This window comes from Mustela nivalis, assembly GCF_964662115.1.
Source record: "Mustela nivalis genome assembly, chromosome: 9".
Taxonomy (NCBI): Eukaryota; Metazoa; Chordata; class Mammalia; order Carnivora; family Mustelidae; genus Mustela; species Mustela nivalis.
The window spans coordinates 102,489,201-102,502,744 of record NC_139028.1 but is presented as its reverse complement, the minus strand read 5'-3'; the positions used below and the strand labels follow the sequence as shown (position 1 = coordinate 102,502,744).

Sequence of the window (13,544 nt, the reverse complement as noted above, 5' to 3'; positions counted from 1 at the left end):
TACTTAGCAGCCAACTTGGAAAACAGCTTGCTCCTGGTTTCATCAAGTATTGGCTCTTTTCCCACTCAGGTGCAGCAGACATTGAATATCCTCCAGCAACTGGCAGTAGCCATGGGCCCAAACATCAAGCAGCATGTGAAGAACTTAGGTATCCCTATCATCACGGTGCTTGGAGACAGCAAGGTAAGCCTGACTCCTGGAATGGCCAGCCACATTCTTGGGCTATGAACAGTTCTTACATGTTTGTGTAAGAGTACACATAAACAGCCTATAAACTTTGTAGGGAAGAGAACATTAGCAGGAAAATAATAAACATCTTTACCTCCCAGGCAGTATGAGGGTGAACAGTTATGTCACTAGCCTTGTGACCCTTAGATAAGTTATTTCTCTTCTTTGAGGTTCAGTTTCTTTATTTGTGAAATTTCATTCTTAGAGAACTAAATAAGAATCTGTACATATGGTACCTGCTACTATCTCATATAGTATGCACTCAAAAAATGTTCAGTTTTGATTATGTCATCATTGTTCTATGTACTGTTAGGAAGAGTGAATATGTTTATGAATTTGGGGGTCATGTATTTATTTTCTTCCTTGTTATCCTGAACTTCTGGAGCAGGATCTTCTAGTACTTTAGTTTCACAGTCCAAGAATCAGTCTCAAAAGTTGCAAGCCTCTTATATTTAGCCCAAGATTGAATATTTGAATGTGTCTTTATTTTTGAGCAATTCATTTAGTGTGAGGAATTGGGGTATTTTAATATTTTTCATGTTAACAAGACTTCATTCTGTGAATGCAAATTAATATGAAAGCGTAAGTGTTCAGGCAAATTGTTAGTAATTTAGGTCTAACTTTTAGTTAGGAGTTCTCTATCCTGTAGAGTTACATTCTCTATAGATAAGCACGGACATAACAGCCTCCAGAGTTTCAGAAAATAAAACCTCCAAGTTTATTCCCCTTACATGATACTCTATGCCCAGGTCACTGTTTTTGCCTAATTTAACCGAGTAGAGGATCTTACAATTGGAGCTTTATGTTTCTCCTTTACTTTGGATTTTCAGTACAATCATTCATAGAACTAGATTCTGTGTCAGAGAAGTTGATTCTAAGTATGTTCATGTGGACCTTAAAGAAACCTCTGTTGTTCATGTTCCCAAAGTAAGAAACTTTTCCACTCCCTACCTCCAAACCATAAGTGATACTATCTTTACTAATTCTTTCTTCCATTTAGAACAATGTTCGGGCAGCTGCCTTAGCAACTGTGAATGCTTGGGCAGAACAGACAGGCATGAAGGAATGGCTGGAGGGAGAAGATCTTTCTGAAGAGCTCAAAAAGGAAAATCCTTTCTTGAGGCAAGAGGTACTACAAATATGTGCTTTACTCATGACTTTGACCTTCTTAGAGGTGTGGACCTACCTAATAAATATGCTTGTATGGACAGAATGAGTTTCATTATGAAACAGTTAATAAAATGAAACCAAATTCCTGAAGATTTATACCGTGTACATCTTTTTCTCCCCCCTTTCATATACTTTTTTAACAATAAATTTTTTTTTTAAAGATTTCTTTATTTGAGAGAGGGAGAACACATGCACACATGAGTGAGGGGAGGAGCAGAGGGTGAGGGAGAGACTCCTCAAGCAGACTTCCACTGAGCGAGGAGCCAGAGGTGGGGCTTGACCGCAGGAGCCTGAAATCATGACGTGAGCAGAAATCAAGAGTCAGTTGCTCTGGGGCGCCTGGGTGGCTCAGTGGGTTAGGCCGCTGCCTTCGGCTCAGGTCATGATCTCAGGGTCCTGGGATTGAGTTCTGCATCGGGCTCTCTGCTCAGCGGGGAGCCTGCTTCCTCCTCTCCCTTTCTCTGCCTGCCTCTCTGCCTACTTGTGATCTCTCTCTGTCAAATAAATAAATAAAATCTTTAAAAAAAAAAAAAGAGTCAGTTGCTCACCTAAATAAGCCACCCAAATGCCCATTAACAGTAAAAAAATTTTTAAAGGACTAGCCTTTCTGTGAAATCTTGTTTCTTGAACTCTGAAATGGTAAAATAAAAGTTTTTAAGCAGATCATAAAAACAGAATTCAGCATTCAAAAATCCATCAGTATAATTCATCATACCAGCAGACTAAAGAAGAAGAATCATATAATTGTGTCAGTTGACTCAAAAAAGGATTTGAGAAAATCCAACGTCTGTTCATGACAAAAACTCTGAGCAAGTAAGAAATAGAAGAGAATTATTTCAGCTTACTAAAGACCACCAGGGCACCTGAGTAGCTCCGTGGGTTAAGCCTCTGCCTTTGGCTCAGGTCATGAGCTCAGGGTCCTGGAATCAAGCCCATCAGTCTCTCTGCTCAGTGGGGAGCCTGCTTCCGCACCCCCCTTCTGCCTGCCTCTCTGCCTACTTGTGATCTCTGTCTCTGTCAAATAAATAAATATCTTTTAAAAAAAAAGACCACCTACAGGGCACCTGGGTGGCTTAGTTGTTAAGCATCTGCCTTCAGCTCAGGTCATGATCCCAGAGTCCTGGGATCAAGCCCCACATCAGGCTCCCTGCTCGGCAGGGAGTCTGCTTCTTCCTCTCCTACTTCCCCTGCTTATGTTCCCTCTCTCGCTGTGTCTCTCTCTGTCAAATAAATAATAAATAAAATCTTTTTAAATTTTTTAAAAAAATAAAGAGACCACCTACAAAAAACCTCTATAGATAATGTCATACTTATATTTAGAGTGGTGAAAGACCGAATGCATTCATCCTAGGTTGGGAGCAATGTCCGTCTCACCACTATTAGTTAGCATAATATGGGAAGTTCTAGTCCCTGCAGTAAGGCAAGAAAAAGATACGAAAAACAGTTTGGAAAAAGAAAAGTAAAACTATCCCTAATGGGGACGCCTGGGTGGCTCAGATGGTTAAGCAGCTGCCTTCGGCTCGGGTCATGATCCCAGCGTCCTGGGATCGAGTCCCGCATCGGGCTCCTTGCTCGGCAGGGAGCCTGCTTCTCCCTCTGCCTCTGCCTGCCACTCTGTCTGCCTGTGCTCGCTCTCTCTCCCTCTCTCTCTCTGATAAATAGATAAAATCTTAAAAAAAAAAAAAAAAAGAATTAAAAAAAAAAAAAAAACTATCCCTAATGGCCAGTAACATGGCTGTCTACATAGAAAATCCCAAGGAATCTACAAGTAAACTCCTAGAACTAATAAATATTTGAGTTCAGTAAGATTACAGGATACAAAATTAACACACAAAATCAATCACGTTTCTTTATAATACAGTGAACATATGGAAACAAACAATACAGTTTACAATTACACCAAAGAAAATGAAATCCTTAGATGTACACTTAGCAAAGAAAATATAGAATATATATATTAAAAATTACAAAATGTTGATAAAAGAGTCCAAGGAAGACCCAAAGAGTCGGAGACACACGCTGTGGTTGTTGATAAGAAGACTCAATGTAGTAGAGATGTCAGCTCTCCCCAAACTGATCTATAGGTTTAATGTAATTCCCATCAAAATTGCAGCAAGTTTTTTTGTAGACAAAAGCAGGCTTATTCTAAGATTTATATTCTAGCTACAACAGTCCTGACAAAGAAGAAAACTGTGGAAATAATCACTCTATCCTATATTAAGACTTAGATATTGCTAACATAATCAGGAAACTTACATGGGATTGGGAGGTGGAGGATAGACCCAGGTTAGTGGAACTGAAGAGAACCCCAGAAATAGACCCACGCAAATATGATCAACTGGTTTTTGACAAAATTACCAAAATAATTTAGTGTTGGAAGGCTACCCTTTTCAACAAATGACTCCAAAGCCTTAGACATCTGTAGATAAAACACTGAACCTCAACCTAAACCTTCCATCCTATTCAAACATTAACTCAAAATGGATCATGAACTAAATGTAGACTATAAAATTATAGAACTTTTATTTTACTTATTTTTTCATGGTGGGGTTTGAACTCATGATCCTGAGATCAAGACCTGAGCTGAAATCAAGAGTTGGACGCTTAACCAACTGAGCCACCCAGGTGCCCCAAAACTATAGAACTTTTAAAGATAATATCGGTGAAAAACTTCAGGATATAGAAATTCTTCAGGCAAAGAATTCTTAGACTTGACACCAAAACCACAATCCCTTTGATGGAAAAAATTGATAAATTGGACCTCATAAAAATTAAGAACTTTTGCTCTGCAAAAGACCATGTCAAAATGAGGACAAGGCAGCTATACCACAGGAGGAAGTATTTGCTAACTCAGTATCTGATAAACATATAAAATTTGTAAAGAATTCTCGGGACACCTGGGTGGCTCATTTGGTTAAGTGTCTGCCTTTGACTTAGGGCATGATCCTGGGGTCCTGGGATTGAGTCCCGCATTGGGCTCCTTGCTCAGCAGGGAACCTGCTTCTCCCTCTGCCTGCCTCTCCCTCTGCCTGCTGCTCCCCCCTGCTTCTGCTCTCTCTTCTCTCTCTGACAAATAAATAAATAAAATCTTTAAAAAAAAAAAAAAGAAGAATTTTCAAAACCATGAAAAAAAAAAGATGGGGCACCCAGCTTGATCAGTTGGTGGGTGGAGCATATGACTCTCTTGGTCTCAGGGTCATGAGTTTGGAGTTCCATCTTAGGCATAGAGCCTACTTTAAAAAAAAAAAATGGGCAAAAGACATGAACAGATGTTTCACTGAAGAGGATATGCAGGTGGCAAATAAGCCCATAGATGTTGTTTGGTATGATTAGCCATACAGGAAATGCAAATTAAAACTAGTGACACATCACTCTACAGCTATCAGAAGTACTGGAATAAAAAAATAATTTTAACACCAAATGCTAGCAAAGAGGTGGAGAAATTTGAACACTCTGCCGGAGGAAATATAAAATGGTACAGCCACTCTAAGAAAAAGTTTGGCAGTTTCTTTCAAAACTAAACATGTACAGGGAGTCTGGGTGGCTCAGTCAGTAAGTGTCCAACTCTTGATTTTGGCTTAGGTCATGATCTCAAGGTCATGAGACTGAGCTCCCTGTCAAGTTCTGGGCTCAGTGGGCAGTCTGTTTGAGATTCTTTCTCTCTTTCTCTCTCTCTCCCTCCCTCCCCCCCAATCCCCTTTCCCTCTGCTTCACTCCCCACTCATGCACATGCCCTCTCTCTCTTTCTAAAGTAAATAAATCTCTTTTTTTAAAAGATTTTTTTTATTCATTTGACAGAGACCACAAGCAGGCAGAGAGGCAGGCAGGGAAGGAGGAGGGAAGCAGGTTCCCCGCTGAGCAGAGAGCCCTTCGTGCGGCTCAATCCCAGGACCCTGGGATCATGACCCGAGCCGAAGGCAGATGCTTTAACCCACTGAGCCACCCAGGCGCCCCATAAATCATTTTTTATAAACCCCCAAACTGAACTTACAATTACTATATGACCCAGCAATTGTGATCTTGTGCATTTATTCCTTAAAAATGGAAATTTCTGTCTTCAAAAGAATCTATACACAAATGTTCATAGCAGCTTCATTCATGATAGCCAAAAAGTGGAAACAGCCCAAATATCCTTCATATGTCCATATGGTAATACTATTTAAGATTAAAAGATTCACTGATAACGAGCAACAGTTGAGATAAATCTCCAAGGAATTAGGTTGAATGGCAAAACCCAGCTCCAAACAATTATATACCATATGATTCCATTTGTGGAATATGTTTAAAATGACAAAATTTTAGGGGTTCTTGGGTGGCTCAGTCATTAAGCGTCTGCCTTCGGCTCAGATCATGATCCCAGGGTCCTGGAATCGAGCCCCACATCAGGCTCCCCGCAGAGAGTGTTTGAGAATCTCTGTTTGAGATTCTCTCTCTCTTTCTCTCTCTTTGAGATTCTCTCTTCCACTCCCCCTGCTTGTTTTCCCTTTCTCACTGTCTCTCTTTCTGTCAAATAAATAAATAAAATCTTTTTAATAAAATAAAATGACAATTTTAGAAATGGAGAACAGATTAGTAGTTATCAGGGATTGGAATGGGATAAGGAAGATGCCTGTGGTTATAGAGGAGGCAATATGAGGGATGCTTGCAATGGAACTGTTTAAAATCTTAACTGTGGTGTCAGATGTAGTAACATATATGTGATAAAATCATAGAACTAAATACAGGCACAGACACAAATGAGAATGGCAAAGCTGGGCAGTCTGAACAGGATCAATGGATTGTATCAATGTCAGTATCCTGGTTGTGACACTATAATTTTACAAAGTGTTAATGTTAAGAGGAAACTGAGTACATGGGATCTCTGTATTATTTCCTATAACTCCATGTGACTACAGTTATCTCAATTAAAACTTCAATTAAGGGTGCCTGGGTAGCTCAGCTGGTTGAGCAACTGCCTTCAGCTCAGGTCATGATCCTGGCATCCCGGGTTCAAGTCCCGCGTCGGGCTCCCTGCTCCATGGGAGGTCTGCTTCTCCTTCTGACATTCTTCCCTCCCATGCTATCTCTCTCTCTCTCAAATAAATAAAAATCTTAAAACTTTAATTAAAAAATAAATACAGATATGAATTATTTGGGGGGGAATAGAGAAAAACTGTCAATATGGGGCTAAAAACAGAAGTTCTGGCAGAATCTGTCCTCTCCTGATCAAATAAATGTTAAACATTTTCTCTAGCTGAATAATTCTTAGAATTTTTTTTTTAAAGATAAGGGAAAGATTTTCATCTGTAAAATGCATTAAGAACTATTGAAGCTTTATTTATTGTAGTTTAATACCCAAGTGTGGTCCAAAGAACCATGTCCTTATCTTAAAGAAAATAGTCATCTTTGCATATATCATTTAAATATAGCATTGTTCTTGAACAGTGAAAATTACTGATTTTATATTGGAAAGTTGTAGTGTTTGGTACTGATGCAATCATTAAGCCTAAGATTATAAGTAATAATTTTCCACTTGAAGTGTGTAACCGGTCTTTATTTCTTTTGGCAGCTTCTGGGCTGGCTGGCTGAGAAACTCCCGACTCTTCGTTCCACCCCCACAGACCTTATCCTTTGTGTTCCTCATCTCTACTCGTGCCTAGAGGATCGCAATGGAGATGTGCGGAAGAAGGCCCAAGATGCCTTGCCATTCTTCATGATGCATCTGGGATATGAGAAAATGGCCAAGGCTACTGGGAAATTAAAGGTACTACTTCTTGTGGTTGCTGCTGTTAAAAGCCATTAGAAAAATATTGAATGTGAGTATATATATAGGCAAGAGATCATATTACCTCCTAGGAGTCTCACTTGAAATCCCAGTGAGAGCAAAAATATGTTGAACTCCCAAGAACTTGACTCTGCAGAGCCAAAAGTTGTGACCTTCTAGAATGGTAGTTAGTTTAGTATGACTTCATAATGGGTGTTACTTCTCTTGCACTGTGTGCTGCCTCCCTTACTTCATGGGTATTTCAAAACTAGGTGCTCAGTGATGTCCCAGCAGCTCTTTTAGTAAGCATAGTATGAGTGTATCATGTATGTGGCATCTCATTTCCCCTGTTGTGTTGTCTCCCTAGCCAACTTCTAAAGATCAGGTACTGGCTATGCTAGAGAAAGCCAAAGCTAACATGCCGGCCAAGCCTGCAGCATCTGCTAAAGGAACTTCCAAACCAATGGGAGGGTCTGCTCCAGCCAAATTCCAGCCAGCTTCAGGTAACTGTTTTGAGACGGTTAAGGGGAAAAAAAGTAGCCCAGGGGAACTCTGAAAAGAAACAGAGCCTTCATTTCTTATTGTATTTCCAAACAGCTGAGATCCTAGGCCCTCCTGCCATTTTCCCTCCCTCCTTCCTTACCCTTCTACCACAAACATATTTGTCAGGTTTTAAGCCAGGCATTGTGATGAAGGTATAAAGATGCTTAATTTGATTTCCACTTCCAAGAAGGAGTTTCGGAATAGCACATTGAAATACTCCAGAAAATGAGTGTTCCATCCTATTTTTAAGGTTTCCACACGTTTTCTGCTATTGGATATTATAGTTAGAGGGGGGAAACTGGGACCATCTAGTCTAATCCTTTTATTAAGAGACAAGGAAACCCAGAAGATGAAGTGACTGGCACAAGGACAGCCACTCAGTCTAAACCAGCATAGAATTCCTCTTCTTCATCCCAGATGAGTTGTCCTACTGCAGTGCCTGTTTGCTGATCCGTTCTAATATTTGCTCATCCTTTAGAGAAAAGTCTTGATTTCTTCACCCTAATGTTATAATTCCATCACGTATAAATAAAACTCCAGTCTATAACTACTATTTTGCTAGACCTACTGCTTAATAAATAAAATATTATTCTCCTTAGTGGGATACAAACTATTGATGCTATAGAGGTAGAAATTGTAGATGTTTAAGACTGTTGGTATCAAAGGATTTATTTGATTATAATATCTGTAGGAATCCTGCTATATGGTAAATACTGAGCGTCAAAGATTGTAAACCGCCCCTGCCCAAGGAAGTATCAATCTAGGAAAAAGATTTAACTAATTTAATAATTTAATTTAATTACTTTAATTAATTTAATAATTTAATTAATTTAAAACCTCAACTTAACTGTTGGCAAAGTAAATGTAGATTTATTGAGTTAATGTCTTAGGGTTATGCTTAAAAAGAAATTCAGGCAGGAAAAAAAAGATTAGGAAAAAAATCCAATTGAAAATACTTTCTCAATTGACATTTAAAACTAGGTTTTCACATCATTATGTATTTAACCTGATCAGAATAAAGTAATGTTAGTTAGAGTTTATATTTATAGTAGATGCCTTTTTTCCTCAAAGCACCTGTTGAAGATTCTGTTTCCAGTACTGTAGAAACCAAGCCTGATCCGAAAAAGGCCAAAGCTCTAGGAGTTTCTTCCAAAACAAAGGTATGTTAGCTCTGCATACTTAGATGCAAAATTGCTCTTAAGTGTGTTTTATACATCGGGTCACTCTATTAGGAGAGATCATATTGTGTCTGAAAGAGCATTACTACTCTTTTTTTAAGGTTTTGTTTATCTGAGAGAGAGAGAGGGTGTGAGTGAGAGCACGAGCAGGCAGGAGGGGCAGAGGCAAAGGGAGAAGCAGGCTGCCCACTGTGTAGGGAACCCAATGTGGGGCTTGATTCCAGAACCCTGGAATTAGGATCTGAGCCAAAGGCAGACACTTAACCAGCTTAGCCACCCAGGTGTGCCCCTACTCCTTTTCTTTTCTTTCCTTTCTTTTTTTTTTTTTTTTTAAAGATTGATTTATTTGAGAGAGAAAGAGAAAGTGAGCCCAAGCCAAGGAAGTGGCAGAGGAAGAGAATCCTCAAGCAGACTCCCTGCTGAGTGCAGAGCCTGACGCAGGCCTCCGTCTCATGATCTGTGAGGTCATGACCTGAGTTGAAACCAAAAGTTGGCTGTTAACGGACGGAGCCACCCAGGCGGCCCCAGTACATTTATTATTATATGCTCATATACAGTGGGCACGCTGGCCATTCGTTTGAGGATTATTTGTTTCCTTCCCTATCCATGGTCCTTTAATTCAGTATTACTTTAAATAGATAATTATCTTCTAAACTGTCCAGTGAAAGCTGTTCTTTTCCTGTCCTCCCCACTGTCCTCATACCAAATTTAACAAGTGCTTATTTTAGTATTTGATCACAAGTGCTTTGAAGTATTTTTGACTCTGTTCTTAATGCTGTACTTTTTTCCCCAGTCTTTTGCAGTTTACAAAACAGTTTCACATAAATGATCTCACACTTGTTTTAACTGAATGACTTCAGTGTTTGAACTAGAAAGAAATTCTGGCCTACTAGAAATAACAGGCTCTTGCTACATTTATATTAATAAGTAATAATGATCCCAGTTTTAAAATTCAAGCATTACTTTATTTTTTTTAAGATTTTATTTATTTATTTGACAGAGATCACAAGTAGGCAGAGAGGCAGGCAGAGAGAGGAGGAAGCAGGCTCCCTCCCGAGCAGAGAGCCTGATGCAGGGCTCGATCCCAGGACCCTGGGATCATGACCTGAGCCAAACGCAGAGGTTTTAACCCACTCAGCCACCCAGGCACCCCTCAAGTATTACTTTAAATACATATTCTAAGTGTTCACTATTTTCTTTCCATCTGATACAAAGATTTAAAATCTCGGATTATTTTCACTTTAATAATTCTTTAAAATGTCTTGAGCAAGTTTCTCTAGAAACAGGTTCAGAGCATCTCCAGTTACAATGATGTGATAGAGATACATTTTATGTGCAGAGAGGCAGAAAAGCTTTCTTGACTAAGACATGTAAATGCCATTCAAAATGTCAATAATATGGAAAGCTGTAAATGGTGTTGAAGATTTTAAGAAAGAAAGCTGTCCAGGGGCACCTGGGTGGCTCAGTCGGGTAAGTGTCTGCTTTGGGCTCAAGTCATGATCTCAGGGTCTTGGGATCAAGCCCCATGTTGGGCTCCCTGCTCAGTGGGAAGTCTGCTTCTCCCTCTCCCTCTGCCTGCTCCTCCCCATGCTTGTGCTCTCTCTCTCTCTCTGCCAGAGATAAATAAAATCTTTCTTTTTTTAAAAGCTGTCCAGTAAACAAAGAGTCTATGACCCAGACCAATGACATTATAATAGAGTTTTTCCACCTACATTACATGCCAATCCAAGGTAACCCACAGTTACTTGAGAATATATTAAAAACATTTCTGGGAACCCCTGGGTGGTTCAGTTAGTTGGGCATCCAACTCTTGATTTCAGCTCAGGTTTTAGTCTTTGTTGTGAGACTAAGCCCTGTGTCATGCTCCGTGTTCAGAGCACACAGACTGCTTAAAGATTCTCTTCTCGGGGCGCCTGGGTGGCTCAGTGGGCTAAAGCCTCTGACTTCGGTTTGGGTCATGATCCCAGGGTCCTGGGATGGAGTCCCGCATCGGGCTCTCTGCTCAGCGGGGAGCCTGCTTCCTCCCTTCTCTCTCTCTCTGAAAATCTTTAAAAAAAAAAAAAAAAAAAAAGATTCTCTTCTCCCTCTATCTCTCTACTCCCCCTCCACCCCAACACACACACACACACACATCAGCTCATGCTCCCTCTCAAAAAAAAAATTTTGGTGGGGCACCTAGGTGGCTCAGTCGGTTAAACATTTGACTCTTGATCTCAGCTCAGATCTTAATCTCAGGGTCATGAGTTCAAGCCCCATTTTGGGCATAGAGTCACTTTAAAAAAAAGAAGAAACAAGCAAACAAACACATTTCTGGAAATGTGCAAAAGCATAGTATGTGCAAGATTCTGTGGCTCACCTGTTTCTTTCATGGGGAATATAATTTTGATAGTGTCTGTTTTATAGAGAGCCCGCTTACCGGGCAATAACATCATATTCCCAAGGACTAGTACCCTAGCTAACCAGCGTTCCCTGAACCTTTGCTGTAGAGTGCACAAGGAAAGAAAGTGCCCAGCAAAACCAGCTTAAAGGAGGATGAAGACAAATCTGGTCCTATTTTCATTGTTGTTCCAAATGGAAAAGAACAGAGAATGAAAGATGAAAAAGGATTAAAGGTAAGGAAGGGACATGAACTCTCAGGAATTTTTTGCTTTCTGTTTTGTTTTGTAATTATTGTTTTGTTTTGTAATCAAGAATGTCTGGAATTCATTTCATTATTGAAATACCTAATAATGAACTGAATCTTTGCTTATATACTATAGCTTGTTTCTCTTAGGTTTATGGGAGCATTATTTCCTGCAAAAGGAACTATAGAATGGAGCTATTGCCTATTCTTCTTCCAAATGGAAACCAAAGTTGTTTTAATTTTTATAATCCTAAAATGGAAAATATTCATTGATTTTTATCAACTACACATTTGTAGTAGGCTACTTGTTTAATCCTTTTTGTACCTGATACCTCAAAAGACATATCTGGTGACTATCTAATTCAGTCATTTCTCTTTTTATATTATTTTGGTACTATTAGGCAGTTAAATTTTTTGTCAAAATACATTGTTTAAAAAAAAACCAAGCAGTATGAAAAGTGCAGAGTATAGTATAAGAGGCATGTCTCCCTCTAATCTCCCTCCACAGGGGAAGATATTATTACCAGTGTTTTTGTATATTACTCCAGAAGTATAACTATTTCATGCTATACAGTCATAGGTGTATAAATATGTAGCGCTTTTTACACACAGGGGACGTGCTATACTCTTTGTTCTGTATTTTGCTTTTTTCTTTTAATGATGTTTGAAATATTTTAATAGTCAATACATGACTGCATGCATATATACATTCATTCTCTTTATTGGTAAATCACGTGTATGTACCTGTCTTTATCCCAACCCATAATATAAACATTAGGTTGCTTCTATTCTTTCACTATTGAAAGAATAGAACCTGAACCGGATGTGCCTTGTCTACCCAGCCAGCAAGATGTTCCCCTTCATCATGGAAGGAACCAAATCTAAAAACTCTAAGCAAAGAGCAGGTGAAGCAACAATTTAAACTGAGGCATGAGTCTGTGCAGCAGTGACCTCTAAAAGAAATAGTTTGTAGATGAACCAAGGACATTTCTTCACTGTCTGCATGGTTGATTCCAGCCTTCCAATTGGACTGTGAGAGTGATGAGTTGCACACTGGTGGAGCCAGTATTTGGTGATACAGGCACCACTCAGTACCACCCTGGTGACAAAATCAAGTGCACAGGGGCCATCTGACTCACAGGCATCCCTTTCTTCCAGGAGCACTTGCTGGAACAGTATTATTTGGTTGTATGTCTTATCAGAAGGCAGTAAACGAGGAAAAGTGCTAGGCAGAGCCAGAATAAGATCGTAGCTCTTCATAAACTATTTTGCCATGAGCATCTTTGAATGTAGGTACTTGTGCACATATGTGAATGTATCTTTATTAAACTCCTACTAGAATGTATATACATATTTAATTTTTATAGATACTACAGATTTTCCCTTTATTAAAATTGTACCAGTAGTATCATTATGTTATACAATAATAGAGCATTGATTTTTCTAGTGAAAATTGCTGAATATTCTATTCCTAGAAGATGTTAAGAGTTAAGCTTCCAGAAGTATGACCGCTCGCTAATACATTTTGCATTCATATTTAATTACAAATTAATCTTGTCAAATTTTAAAATATCCTTACATCGATTTTTGCAGCAGCTTTAAATAGAGTTCTCTACCTCATTTCAGTTGAACATCTTATAGTCCCCTTTCCCTGGTTTTTTTCAGGTGCTGAAGTGGAATTTTACTACTCCACGGGATGAATACATTGAGCAACTAAAGACCCAGATGTCTAGCTGTGTGGCTAAGTGGTTACAAGATGAGATGTTTCACTCAGACTTTCAGCATCATAATAAAGCCCTTGCTGTCATGGTTGATGTAGGTTTCCAGTAGATAAGTACACATGTTTCTCAGATCCATGAAAATACTAAGCTTTGTGAAATAACCAGAAGTTAATGTGACTTGAGAAGGAACTAGAATATACCATATTCTTTGGCTTTAGAGCTGTTGTATTATTTGATAGAATAAATGACTGTCGTAATTTTAGGTCTTAAATAGAATCTTAAAAATCTACTCTTTTTCTTGGACTCCAGTAAAATCTAGAACTTAAATTTTTATACGG

The 13,544-nt window shown here is 39.1% G+C and overlaps 1 protein-coding gene across 8 annotated transcripts in view; it reads left to right on the top strand.

The window, feature by feature from the left end:
- The window catches only part of CKAP5 (cytoskeleton associated protein 5), a 108,258-nt gene that overhangs the window by 71,921 nt on the left and 22,793 nt on the right, over window positions 1–13,544 (top strand). For all 8 annotated transcript variants that reach the window (XM_082747448.1, XM_082747444.1, XM_082747449.1 and 5 more), the window contains exons 23-29: window positions 70–183; window positions 1,229–1,357; window positions 6,947–7,141; window positions 7,509–7,644; window positions 8,756–8,844; window positions 11,349–11,474; window positions 13,151–13,300. In XM_082747448.1, the coding sequence (XP_082603574.1) occupies window positions 70–183; window positions 1,229–1,357; window positions 6,947–7,141; window positions 7,509–7,644; window positions 8,756–8,844; window positions 11,349–11,474; window positions 13,151–13,300 (939 nt within the window). The remainder of the gene's footprint in view (window positions 1–69; window positions 184–1,228; window positions 1,358–6,946; window positions 7,142–7,508; window positions 7,645–8,755; window positions 8,845–11,348; window positions 11,475–13,150; window positions 13,301–13,544) is intronic.